The 14,409-nt window shown below is 34.0% G+C and overlaps 1 protein-coding gene across 1 annotated transcript; it reads right to left on the reverse strand.

Annotated features, from left to right (window-relative positions):
* Positions 1-228: 228 nt before the first annotated feature.
* LOC140753449 (uncharacterized) lies at positions 229-3,525 on the reverse strand. Its single transcript, XM_073088050.1, has 2 exons — positions 3,341-3,525; positions 229-3,267 (listed from the first exon to the last, which is right to left on the reverse strand). Exon 2 carries the CDS (start codon positions 3,163-3,165, stop codon positions 2,083-2,085), a length of 1,083 nt encoding a protein of 360 aa, XP_072944151.1. The 5' UTR covers positions 3,166-3,267; positions 3,341-3,525; the 3' UTR covers positions 229-2,082.
* Positions 3,526-14,409: the final 10,884 nt, after the last annotated feature.

Below are 14,409 nucleotides of genomic sequence, written 5' to 3' on the forward strand. Positions count from 1 at the left end.
CAGTATGACAATATTTGTCATGAGTTTTTTTTATTATAGCTTTACTGTAATCTTCACTTAGAACTATTTTTTTCCTATTTTTCCCACTTTTCTTATAATAAATTCCATCTTCTAAAACAATGTTCTTCTCAAGTTCTCTTATTTGAAAATTTTGTGCTTGATCATATTTTATGTCATGAATATCAACAATATTTACCGTCCTCAAGTTGCTGTCAAGTTGCAGTCTGCTTCTGTATTATTTTTTCCTGGAAAATATTTTATTTCACAATTATACTGTGACAGATAATGTGACATATCACCTAATTCATCGTCAGGTCTGTTTCTTATATTTAACTTCTCTAGAGGTTTGTGATCTGTATAAACAGTAAAATAGTTTCCAATCAACCAATGCTGCCAAAACTTTATACTCTCTTTTATGGCTAAACATTCTAAAAATATAGCTTTTTTAATTTTTTGTGACTCCTTTAATTTTTTTGAAAAATACGCTACCGGTTTTTCTTCGCCATTGTGCTGAATTTGTTTTAAAACTGCTCCTATTCCTATGGCACTGGCATCTGTATAAATAAATATTGGTGCTTGTGGATCATAAATGGCTAGTATTGGTTTGGAACATAGATAATCTTTAATTTTCCGGAATGCATCCTCACACTGTTCTGTCCAATTAAATCTCTGATCTTTTCTCAGCAATCTATGTAAAGGATCAAGAACTATTGAGACATTCGGAATGTATTTTCCATAAAAATTTATTTTTCCTAAAAATTGTCGTATTTGTTTTCTATTTTGAGGAGCAGGAAAATCTTTTATTGACTTCAAATTGTCTTTTAGAGGTGTAATCGTATTCTTTTGTAATATATGACCTAAATATTTAACAGAATCTGATGCAAATTTACATTTTGTTAATTTTAGCCTGAAACCTTCTTCTCGAATAGCCTCCAGCAATCTTTTTAAGTGTGTGATATGTTCATCAAATGTCTTAGAGAAGATCAGTATATCATCAATAAAATTCACTGCAAATCCTGTCAGTCCATTTTTCCTTATAATATTTCCCAAAATCCTTTGAAATATGGCAGGTGATGTCTTAAGGCCGAATGGTAAACAGGTCCATTGGTAATGACCCTCTTGGGTTACAAAACCAGTCTTATATCGGTCTGTGATTTTTAATGGTATGGACCAAAAAGCCGAATTTATATCTAGAGTTGTAAAATAATTACAATTTACTGTTTTTGTTATTAAGTCTTCTATGAGAGGGAATGGTTGTGATTGTGGTATAATAATTTTATTTAAATCTCTGAAGTCTATGCATAATCTACTTTTTTTCCCTTCGTCCCTTTTAAATGCTAAGGTGACAGGTGCCGCAAACGGACTGTAAGATTCTTCGATCAATTCATGTCTTAAAAGTTGTGAGATTTGATTTTCTATTTCTATCTTGTCTTGGACTGAACATCTATATGGTCTTTTATAACAATATTTTTCAACTTGCAAATCTATACAGGCTTCATACTTCCTCACTTTCCCAGTGTCATATTTATTTTTAGCAAAAATTTCCGTGTAACTATCCAATAATATGTTTATTTGTTTTTTTTGATCAGTATTTAAGTATTCTGTATCTATATTAAATTCGTTTGTATCTATACCTTCATTAAAATTTACTTCATATTCCTCTTCTTCTATATTTATTTCCTTATTTTCAGTTTGCTTATTTTCAAACATATTTTTACTACATATTCTAAAATTGTCTGTTTTTTTTTATTTGGATATTTAAATTCTCATCATGAGTCAATCCAAATTTATATATTGAATCTAATCCTAGTATTAGATCATACTCAAAATTCTTATGTTCAAAGATAAATGCATTTATTTTATTCTTCTTTTGCAATAACTCCGCATCCAGTGTAACTAACCCTTTAGTTTTACCCCCTCCACTTATTGTTTTTATTGTGTCATAACAATAATTTGGCTTTATATTCTTGACCTGAACTAATTTTGAGTTTATTAATGTTATTCGTGAACCAGGGTCATACAGCCCCTTAGCTTCTAATGTATTATTTAACATCACCTTAATCTCAATCAGTGGTGGGAATTTTAGTTTTTTGGATCTTCATTACTCAATTCAACTTTTAATATTGAATTAGAATGTAGGTTTTTGTCATCGGTTGTTTTTTTTTCATAGTTATACCAGCACACATTTTCTGGATGATATCTATTTAATTTTCCTTTATTCTCACAAATCCTGCAAGATTTTTTTTCAATTTGTCTTATTTCTTGTTTATTGTATTTATTTGCCGTGCTTAAGGCTTTCTTTGTATCGTGTTTTCTAGTTAAACTTTCTAGTCCTCTTATGCAGTTAAATAAGTCATTTACTTCTTTAAGACTTTCTCTGTCTATTCTGTCCATTATGAAGTTTGGTAGACCGGTGGCAATCAAATAAATCAGGGTTTGTGTATCTATTGATTTGTTTATTTCTAGTAACAGTCTCTGTTTTTTTAAAGCATATTCTAACATAGATCCTTGTATATATTTAAAATTCATAGCATACCTAACTGGTGACCAGCCTTTATCAGCAAATGTTTCACTTAAACTTTTCTTCCATACAGACCAATCAGAATCTATAGTATGTTTGATAATCATTGATGTGTACCAATCTATACAAGTATCATCCAATAGTAATCTAAGAATTTCTACTTTTTGTAAATCTGTATCTATTTGTAAACGTGCACATTCACTTTCAAAGGTATCTAACCATTGTGTAACATTTGTTGTATTTCTTGAAAATTTTTCTATTGAAAATTCTGCTACTAATCTCGTCTTATTTTCTGCTTTTTTCAACAATGTCGGTTCTATTGATGACGTCTCATGAAATTCTTCTAATTTCTCAAGTAAAAACCCATTAAATTGTAAGTTTCCATCGTCTAAATATGTTGATTTCATTTCCTTGGTTAATGTTATCCAAACCTGTCTCTTATCATGCCTTCTCTGGAGAGAATTTTTTATTTTGTCAAATATTTCATGCTTTAATATTTCTTTGTGTAAATGCACTGATTGATACTCTTTAGGCACAAGAAAAGTTTGGTTTTGTGTATCCGTAATGGAGGTTATGGCATATATATTTGTTTTATTATCATCCGGTTTAGCTTTTACAATAAATTCAAATCTTAATTTCTCCATTGTATAGGTTGTCAATTTTTTTATTTTTTCACATGTATATGAATTGTCGATTTATAAGATCAGGGGCTATTTTCTTTTGAAGCATAACACACTGTGATTCATCTAAAACAAAGTTTATTTATTAAATACAATATTAACATTTACATATAATATCAACTAAAGCTTAGGTACTTACCTAAAACAAAGAATCGACAATTAAATGTCCATGCTTACTATTGTTAACTTAAATATTATTCTACGTATTTAAATCAAAATATTCACAAACAAAGCTAGGTTTTCAATAAATTATAAAATAATATTGAAAAATACGACTTTTATACAACATTGTCAAATGACAAATGTCATCAAAGCTTATATATATATAAACTTTAACAGTTCAGTTTTATTTTGATAAAGATTTTGTAGCGATTTAAAGCATTTTAGGCACAAACCCTTTAGAAGTAATGAATATATGTGATACTTATAAATTTATATAAAATAGTGTACCTATTAAGTTTATTCAACCTTTTATTACTATAAGCTTAATAGTGAAAGCACAAAAAGATCAAAGGCAGTAAATTGTAAAACATTGTAATCATTTTAATATTTTTCTAATAAGAATGTTATTCAATAGACATAATTTGTTTATTCGAGTTGCTTTGATGAGAATCTGTATAAAAGTTTATGAGATTTAAAGGTAATTTTTCGCCGCAAAGTCCCTCCTACGCAAAAGGTATTGAATTTGTTTACTACAAAAGTTCAGACTGGCAAAAAGTAAACGAAAAGCGTTCAAGTGTATGTCAATCTACTTAGTGAAGGGTTCCGAAACTGTGAAAACAGTTAACCTTATGTACAATTGAATTTGATTTTAACATTATTTCCACTGCGCTTTTTTTATAGGTAGGTAAATTGATATTACAGCAAAACAAAGAATGACGTGGGGGCCTGAACAATATTACTGCACAATTTGATAACGTATTATGGTATGGTAGTATCATTTATCAGATTTGATTTTTGTACAAATAACAAAGTAACTGTGACATATCGATGGACGGACCAAAAATAAAAGTGTTCTAATTTTTGCTATTTGGTAAGGAATCCTAAAAATCTTAAGGACGTATTAAGCACTTATACACCTCAGTGTAAATCATGATAAATAAATTGATTTTATAAGTACAACTTTTTCATGAGCAATAACTCAGTGAAAGCTTTACATAAAATTTCGTAGACAATAGTAAAGGCGCCCTAAAATTCTCTGTAAGAGATCGTTAATATTTGGAAATCTGAGTACCTTCACACCGTTAACTGTTAATTGATTCGCAGACTTTTTAACTCACTAACTATGTAACTTTGAAAATGTTTTATCGCGCTTATAATCATCATAATCTACCTACGTATTTATGCACGGGCGATGGACGACCAGGAAGAGCCGCAAATCGCATCATGGCTGTTCCTAAAGTGCATGTCAACCTTTCGGGCTGAAGAACTTACGACTTGAGGCGAATTCGACTTACCACTGCAGACCCCGTCTTCCCACGGTGTCGATCGTGCGTAGTTACGTTCCATTTATCCATCCATCAGCCTTTTGAGATCCACTGCTGGACATAGGCCCCCCCTAATTGGCGCCACTCCAACCGCTCCCGTACCTTTTGAAGCCAGCGGTTTCCCGCGGTCTTCTTCAGTTCGTCGGTCCACCTGGTCGGATGGACCGAGCGTAGTTACGTTAGTCTGTCCTTAATATCACGGACCGTTGGAAACCAGCTTAATATTACATCAACAAAGTTTGATGTCAGTTACCGCGCTGGCAAATTAACACAATCATCATATTTCGCTTCCGACAACGTCATTCAATACATTAGCAATGTTAGACCGTTGAAACAACACTACTGACCTTAATAGCTGAGGGTAATGTTACACGAATTACAAATGAAAATTTACACAATACGCACTTTTGTGTGCTTCCCCCTTGATTATAAAAACAATACCAGCGTTCCCCTATAACACTCAATATATTGTTGTAGAAAAGGACAAAACATTTCATAACTAAATAAATATATTGTGTTTATGAATGGGAGTTCGTGTTTACACATTTATGGTTTCAATTTTTAACACGTTTAAATTTATGTACATACTTTGCATATTTCAGTGCGGAAATTTTGTTCAAAGCTATGTATGAAACGTTTTAATCAAATGCTTTGTTAAACATTTCGATTAATTAGCGGGTTTAAAAAAATAATCCAATAATTAAGTTGTCCTGTCAAATATCCTTTTCTAATCAGGAATTCGATTATCTACATTATATCAACAGTGTTTGGCTGCTTCAAACATATTGATGAAATCATCGTATTTAAGATCGAATATCGCGTCAAATACGCTAAATGTGCCGCCCGTGTGCATCGACGCGCGCACACGGAAATTCGTTAGCGATGGGGGCGCAAAATTCGGACCTAACGCAATTATGGCGGTCGGATATAGCTCCACCATCGATGTAGCCTTGCATCGACATAACACAATTCTGACTAATAATATATGTTTTTAGCACCTATTAATATTACATAGTAAAATAACCACCAATTAATTTAATATCAATACAAACAAGGGCAATAGTTAGGTAATTTCTGAAGGAGAAAACTGTTTACATAATACTTAGAGCATCTAAGGCCTAGGTTAAACGTATATGATTTATATATGAAATATTTCATTGCAGACATTCGGTGGAGCGAAATACAAATTGAATCAACGTAAACAGATACACTAAATTAATGTTATTAATCTAAATAACCCTGTTAATTAAGCGTAAATCGTAGCAATAACCCCTTGTAGAATTTCTAGCAATTAACCTTGGGACAGCTCTACATAACACTTTCCTTCATGAGTTCCACAAAGGAAAAACCACGAATAATCACCGCCGCTGGGGCAATAAAAAATTTCCAAATAGTAGTAACAAAATGACGCATAGTTGAAAGCTGTCCCATGACACAACGCTATAATTCAAATGGTTGATTACAGAAAACTTAATTTTACCACTATGAACTACGAAACACTATGAACACTATGAAAATTAATTTATATTAACAAAACGGAATATTTGAGAAGGATAAAAATGTTTACACACCTTCCATAAACTTTCGTATAATAACGGAAAGTATTGTTAAAAATATGGTTCGAGATATTTATTCTCATAAGAATTTACAAATAAATCAGATACAATTACATTAATAAAAGAATATAATTATAAACATAAAATACTATAAAAGAATACAAAAGCAATCAAGAACCTGAAGTTATGTTCAAATGTTAAAAGTTACTGTAAAAATTTCAGAAAATGTCATTTACATAACTTTATGCGGTAAGATTAAACAAGACAAACAGTCACGAGAGATCAATCCAATTTGGACTAATTACGGGAACGTGTAGGAAATTTCTGTCAAAGCTCCATCCTTAATAACATGCAAAGGTCACGGGAAGGGAAGGTACGCGAAGGAATTCAAAGGTCAGCAGATAACGATGGCATCGTGTTATTGAAAGGAAAGGTTTGTTCAATAGAGGTATTTATAGGATTTATTAATTTGCCATTGTGAGGAAATCTCCATACCTGAAATATCTTAAAAAAATGTTTTCAAAAAGGTATGTAAAGTCTACCAAATCGCACTTGGCCAGCGCGGTGGACTATGGCCTAATCCTTCTCATTCTGAGAGGTGACCGGTGTCCAGCAGTGAGACAGTAATGGGTTGATGATGTATTTATTGATCCCCTATTTTGTTTGGTGTAGATCGGTTATAAAAATAGATTTCATGCAATTCACCTTACGTTAACTTATTAGGACTACTTGAATTAATACACATCTATATGTCTATACTGAACTATGAAGTCAAACCAAATCAAATAAGATTAGTATCGAGCTGTCGTTTTGGTAGAATCAATATTAAAAGTATAATTACACTTTATGCATACAGTATAAAGTAACAATATTTAATTACATAGTATCATTGCATTAGCAAGACTTACATTTCCGTAATTTGTAAGTGATCTTTACAATTTATCTGTGTAATTCCATTTATTTTCTTTCAATATTTAACAATAATAATATAAAGTAATCAATATATATTTCAACAATTTTGTTGGCACAGTCTGTAAACGATTTGATGTTATATAAAATTTGTTTTTACCTCAAGAGTATCATTGACAATATTTTAAGCCACAGAAACTTAACTGTAAGTTAGTAATCTTAACATCCTCTCACTTCTTTTTTGCAACGTCGCAATTTGAGCGTGCACCTTCATAAATTGCCACTATAATTTCTGCCACATAATATTCAACTTAAAGTTTTGTAATGCTCCCTTGAACCAGTGTAGCGACCTCAATCCATTCGTTAACTATAGCACTTACCTATTTATACGCAGGGCTGGTGTGTGCGATAACCGATAGGGTAGATGATGTAAAGCAGCACAACCCCGAGCAAATATCGCGGTGTTTGCCGACCGCACCCTGCTCCCTGCACCCTGTAATCACATTGTATGCTCGACGTCTGGTTACCCTATACTAAAACTGGTGTCCGAGTTTTGCGCTATATTCCAAAATAATGCTCATTTTGTAAGTTGTAATAGTGGTTAAAACGCGACGGGTTGAATCGAAGGGTCTTGGAAATTAATTATCACTTGTTAAACAGTGAAGGAAACATCTTGAGGATACCTCTACGCCTACACTATAGGGGAAATTTCAGAGGTATGTGATGACTACTAATTTGCACATTTTCAACGCCGTGGCCTAAAGCCCGAAAAAAGACCAGCAATGGATTGACGATGACTTAAGTTGTTTAGTAGCTACGCTGTCGTAATAAGATACTGAAAATAAAGCACAATAATAATATTATTCATACTATTTGGACAGATCAATGATAAAGGATTATAAAAAGAGAACTCGCGGACGGTTTTGTTCGCGGCTCACGTATAATATTGCTGGTAGAGCTCCAATAGCAATAAGAACTGAGAACACGATAAAAAGTCAATTTATAAATTCATACACTGTTCAATATTGGTCGACTGACTATGAATACTCCGGGACTGACTCAAGTTAAGAAGTAATTTTCTAAGTACGGGTCAAGATTTTTATCTTTTGCATTAAGTTCGCTTCAATCATATTTACCGTAAATTAATATCTGTTACCTTTTATTAAAGAACTACATTTTACCTAGAGTTACTAAAGTCAATACATATAATGTAATATTAGGGAAACATAAACTTTTACTTGTAATCTACAATGCAATATCCTCATGGATGATCCAAATTACAGCAGAGAACATTAGGGTAATTAGTACATTACTTTATGTTAATAAAAAATATTTTTTAACCACAAGAGTAAACCATCGGATCGTATGAGTGGAAATACTTGATCAGTCCAAATTCGCTGGGTTGGCCTGACAAGTATTTCGAAAATACAGTCTGCCGGTACAGACCACACCCCTCGCATTCTCCGTGCAGTAACTAGTATGCCGCCGAGGAACAAGAATAATAATTACATTACGAGGTGTCGGGCTATTTACGTTGTGAAACATTAATATTAATAGGTATACGATTATAGATTACCAATTTATTAAATTCCAAGTGAAACGAAGTGGGAACCCCTTAAAGGAATTCGTAACGATGTCATTTAGTGCAACATGTTTTACTAAGAAAGTCATTTTGCAATTAATATATGTGGCGTTAATTTGTTCATAATCAAACGACACCGTAGTTTGTATATGGTATAATAACAAAACCAATATAAAGAGATAACTATTTACGTAAAAACGATAAAATGTTAAACAGGAAAATCTTCCTCTGTTTATTAATTTGGTGACTACTTCAAATTCCTTTTATATCTGGCCTTCCGAGAAATATGATGATTCCTAAAATACCTTTTAAATACTTTAGGATCAACACGGATTTAGAAGAAAATTAAAAACATCTCGACTCTATACAGCTAGATTACATGCAAAATAGAATGGCGTGTGTACCTAACAAGATATTTAAATCGAGGAGCATTAAAGTACAGATATCATCGAATCGGACGCCAGTTATAATTGGAAGGGAAAGTGCGTCGACGTGCACTCCGTCTTGTCGGCGATAGCGATACACATTTCAATTTATGGCCGATAACTCAATATAGCTGCTGATTGCGAGCTTTCTCGCTCTCTGCTGCTCCACTTACAGATTCTCAATCTCGTTTCAATTATGCCACATTTCAATTATGTCTTGTACAAGTTTATTTAATAAGAAGTTAACCAACTTTTTGTGAAGTTGCTCCGAAGCCCTGAGAGCGCGCGTTTGACAACTTACGTTTAGCGTCTTCATTAAAATTGTAATTGTGGTGTGACATATCTCTCAGTTATTTGCAGACTACTGCACTTCATATTCCGTTCTATAAATTTATTTATCTGTCAGTTTATTTTGCAATCTTCAACCGCTAATGGTTGAATCTTTTATGGCTGTTATCATGTCTACTTTTTGATCCGAAAATATTTAGGATTTTTTCAATCGATCGCTGGATCTATTTACGTAGTAGACTAAACAATATCAAAGAAAATTACCTAATGATCTATTTAACATCAACGGAGCCCCTGGATGCCATACTACAGCAGCACACAGGAAGCCCTTGTCTACCAACAAATAATAAAACCAAGACGTTGCTTGAAATTTTATATCGAACGTCAACCACACGTAATCCAATACACCTGACTAAACCGCGTACGAGTCCATTTTTCCGCAAAGCGATCGACACCCGACTCTCCAGCCGACCGCGGGCCAGGGCCGGCATTGTGTGCTCACAGATCGGCCACTACCACTACCTTATCGATTCCGTGGAATTCGGTCGCATGTTTGCTGATCGGTGCTTCAATAAGTTTGTTTGCATCAATGTTTGCTCACTAAACTTATCTCATCCAATATCAATATTTTTTATTCATTCCCTTGACAGGTAAAGTTCTAATATTTGTTTTGTGCTTTGAACAAGGAACAGGATTTTGTATTATATGGAAGTAGCAAATGGATTTTTCCTTGACCTTGTCACGATATTTGAGGCTCAAGGGCTGAGTTGAAATGTTATCAATGAAAACAATATGAACTTAAAGCCTTAAACCGAAACACAGTAGCGCTACAACTCTACTATAAGGAGTAACGCCACCACGCAATGGTAACATTTACTTTTCCGTGTATAATTATCAACTACTTTACCAGTTTTCGACAAAGATTTTTTAGTGAGCCAATACTTTTTTTAAGCCATGTATCTTTCTTAATCCGATATATTTTGTATCCAATTAAGTGTCATTTAAGAGTCATCTCACGTAACAGCCAGTCCTCATAATATGGCCACGCGTCAGCCGCCGCGTCTCGCCGACGAGTCGTCGACCGCTCGCCGCTTCCGCAATTGGAAGCAGTTACACTAATTGCATATCACTACACTTCGCATAAATCTATAAACAGTTAAGCTATTTGTTTCTTCCGGTTGAGCGATCGAAAGGCACGATACACTCGTGATCTTGCTAAGGAAAAGATTTGTACTTGCAGGGAGTTGATTGTGCTCAACGCTTTTTCGTTGTAGGGTTCGGTAGCCAAAGAGTAAAAACGCAATTTTATTACTACGACTCCATCTGTACGTCTGTACATTTATCACAAGGTTCTACCTCTATATATGGCCGCCATAAAGTCCAACATTTTACTTATATTTATTTTTTATTTTTAAGTATTAAGAAACTGGTATTATTCGGGATAATACGTTTATCTTGCGTAATTTATGCCTGTATTTAGTGTATTTATGTACTTTTTGTGATATCAAGTAAAAAATAAATGAAAATTAGATACTACAGAACTTCCCATGAGTGAGTTCCATGCTTCGCCAAGTAATTATAAAGTAAATAAATGTTCTATTAAAGTTTCATACACGAACACCGACATTAATAAACGTCACGCCAGACGTGTACAATACGAGTCAAGTTATGTATCAACAAACATTTTATTAATACGACTCGCATGGCGAAGTGGTCACCAAACCGGTCTGACGCGCAGAGAGTCCGCGTTCGATCCCCGGTCAGACGTGTTCCTACATGATGAATTTAAGTTTCTGTTTCTGGGTTTGGTTGCTTCTGTATTTGTCTCTGTGTGTGTCCATAGCACCCAAGATACAGTGAATCCTATTATGGGTCTATGAGTGTAGAAAGCGTTTTTAAATATATCCACATTTATTTCAATTACTTTACTTTATAAAATAAAGTTATATTTACTGATTCTAAATTAATTAAAAACTGCGAAACATCTGGTGATAAAACGTCGATGCAAATTAAATTAATTATATCGCGGCAAAGGCGGTCAAAGGAAGCCGCTTCTTTCAACTAATTTATTACCGACCGCGCGGAGTCGCTGATTTATCGGCGTTTCATAGTTATGCCGGCTTAACGCTTAAGCTTAAGGCTTTAGATTAAATGCCATGCACTATTAATACATTTTTTTATTTTATTTTTTATAATATGGGATTAGCAGACGAGCATGCAGTCCACCTGATGGTAAGTGGCTACTGCAGCCCATGGACATCTATAATCAACCCCAGATAGGATTAGATATTCCTACCTGAGGTCGGCCACAGATGCGCTGCTACTCCTGAGGACAAAGGTGGTACGCCTCGGAAAAGTCTGTCTCCCTTACCACACCCTTCAAACCAGAACACAGCAGCGCTTAACACTGCTGTTATGAGGCAGAAATAGGTGTGGCGGTGGTGCCGTCGGAGTCGAACCACAAAGGGTTCTACCACCTTCAAAATTATAGAATTTAAATATTATAGAATTTAAAATTATGAATTAGTTAAATATCTGTTAAAATTTTAATTTTTATTTCCATACATCCACCCATCAGCTTGTTTTAAGGTCAACTGCTCCTCTAATTGGCGCCACTATTACAATTTTTGTTTATACATTCGTAATTTTAATCGATATCGAATATTTAAACTTAGTAATAAAATATCTTTTGAAACATATACTTATTTATGTATGTTTGTATACAGTAATAGTCGCGTCTGTATTGAGTGGGAGCTCATTACGAGACACGAGAAGATGATTAATTTCTCGTTGCGCTTTTATCTTAACAACGTTGTTTGCACTCACTTGTAGAGTTGTGAGCAGCTAAACAGTACAATTATAATAAATATATAAATGCTTATAACGTCACGAAAAAGGTGTCAACGAAAAATACATACAAAGATTCTATTTGTAACGGAAGGCACACGCACCCATGACACATCACGTCTTCTTGTTGCGGGAGACAACGGACTTGGGCGGAATTCTAAATAACTTCTTAACAAGTGTCAATTTAAGCAGCCGAAAAACATATTAGTATTAGTATACGGTATAAGAAACAGAGCTTGTTCGTATCTTGACTAAGAATAGACTAAATGAGGTAAGAACGGAAATGTATATCAGACTGTGAAGCGTGTTGAACGGAGGTTAATATGCTCGTGAATTTAATGAGACGGCGTTTTTGGAGCAGGCAGTTTACAGATTAAGAAAGTTTTCGGATTCGGCGCGAACACCCGCGGCGCGGGGCGACGACTTGTGATGAAAGGAACTCAATCTTATAAGTCGTTTAAAAAATACTCGACTCAGTTTCACAACACTCAAACGTCTCTAAAATAAAGACTCTGTTGTCGAGTTGTTTTACTCTTATGGCTCCCGTACTAAATGTAAGTCGTTTATGTCAAAATAAAACGAATATAGGTAAGTAAATCTTTTTTTGCCTAAGTACACATTCTTGAAATATCCTCTCTTCTATCCTCAACTTAAAAAGGTTTCAACGGCTCAACGAATCTTTTACAGATTTATAGGTCTTGTAAGAAACAGCTAAGTCTTAAGAAAAAAGATTTCGACTTAGTCTTTAGTCTTATAACTAAAAACATAAATAACTAGATGTGACGTCACGTGAATCGATAAATTTGAGTCCTTTCAATGACGTGAAAGAACCTTTCACGGCCACGCAATTATTTTAGCAGCAAAGCGGCTCCTGTATGTACTTGTTCCCTTTTGGACATTATTAACACGCACTGATGTGACGTTTATGTATTTAAAAGTTTATACGTAGTCCTTACTCAAATAGCATGTGTGACAGATATAGGTAGAAATTATAATACATAGTTGACATGAAATGTGAAATCAATTTGTAGCTTTCGATAAAATTTTCTACACTCTGTTTCTATCACTTTACCAGTTACTATAAATCATGTTTCACGTCCTAATATACAGTAAAATATACATATTTAATTGAGCGTCTATATTGAAAGTATGTATAACGTAAAGGTCAAACTTAGTTGTAACATAAAGTTACGTAAACATACTACCCCGTCAGTACTACACGAAACAACCGTACATGAAATATTCCATCTTAATAAACCTTTTAAGTACTTACATCTTATAAAAGCAACCTTTATTCATATCAAAGAAAGAAATAATGTATTTGTTAGCAATTTTCTAGACCGTAATATTTTGGGCACTTGATTTACCCGAGCATATTCCAGCGGCGTATATTCCAGCGCGAATATCCCACTCAATTGGTCTCTACAACATAATACAGAAACATAAAGTTCCCGCTTAAACATGCCAGCTGATGCGGTGTTAATGACCTACCTCACGCTCGGCCGCTTCCTTCCTTCGCGAACAGGTTCCTGACACGGTAACAGGATTCTCTGTGAATGGTCAGGAGATCAAAGAAGAGATGAATTAATACATGAACCTTTAAATATAATTTTGTAATAGACATTTAGCAATAGTTCGTAAGGTATAAACATTTGTAAGAAATTCGTTAGTACTACCAAAGAACTGTATTCCTACTATAATATTTACAGTCTATCTTAACAGTCTGCTATTGATTTTCGCTTGAAGAAAGAAAAGTTTTTTTACTGATAAAAACATACCGAAGCTATTTATTTTTAACGAGCTTTTGCCCGCGGCTTCGCTCGCGTTACGAAGCATTTTCCTCCCCTATTTTATCCCCTTGGAGGTAGAATTGATCAAAATCCTTTCTTAGCGGATGCCTACGTCATAACATCTACCTGCATGCCAAATTTCAGCGCGATCCGTCCAGTGGTTTGGGCTGTGCGTTGATAGATCACTATGTCAGTCAGTCACCTTTGAGTTATATATATTTACATTATGACTAAGATTGTTTATACTTTTAGTTACACTAAAATCTGAAATCCCTACAATATCATTTAAATCCGGATAAATCAACTGATTAAAATCCCCGTCCT

This window comes from Epargyreus clarus, unplaced genomic scaffold (assembly GCF_041222505.1).
Source record: "Epargyreus clarus isolate Ecla_fem2 unplaced genomic scaffold, WU_Ecla_fem_2.2 ptg000026l, whole genome shotgun sequence".
Classification (NCBI taxonomy): domain Eukaryota; kingdom Metazoa; phylum Arthropoda; class Insecta; order Lepidoptera; family Hesperiidae; genus Epargyreus; species Epargyreus clarus.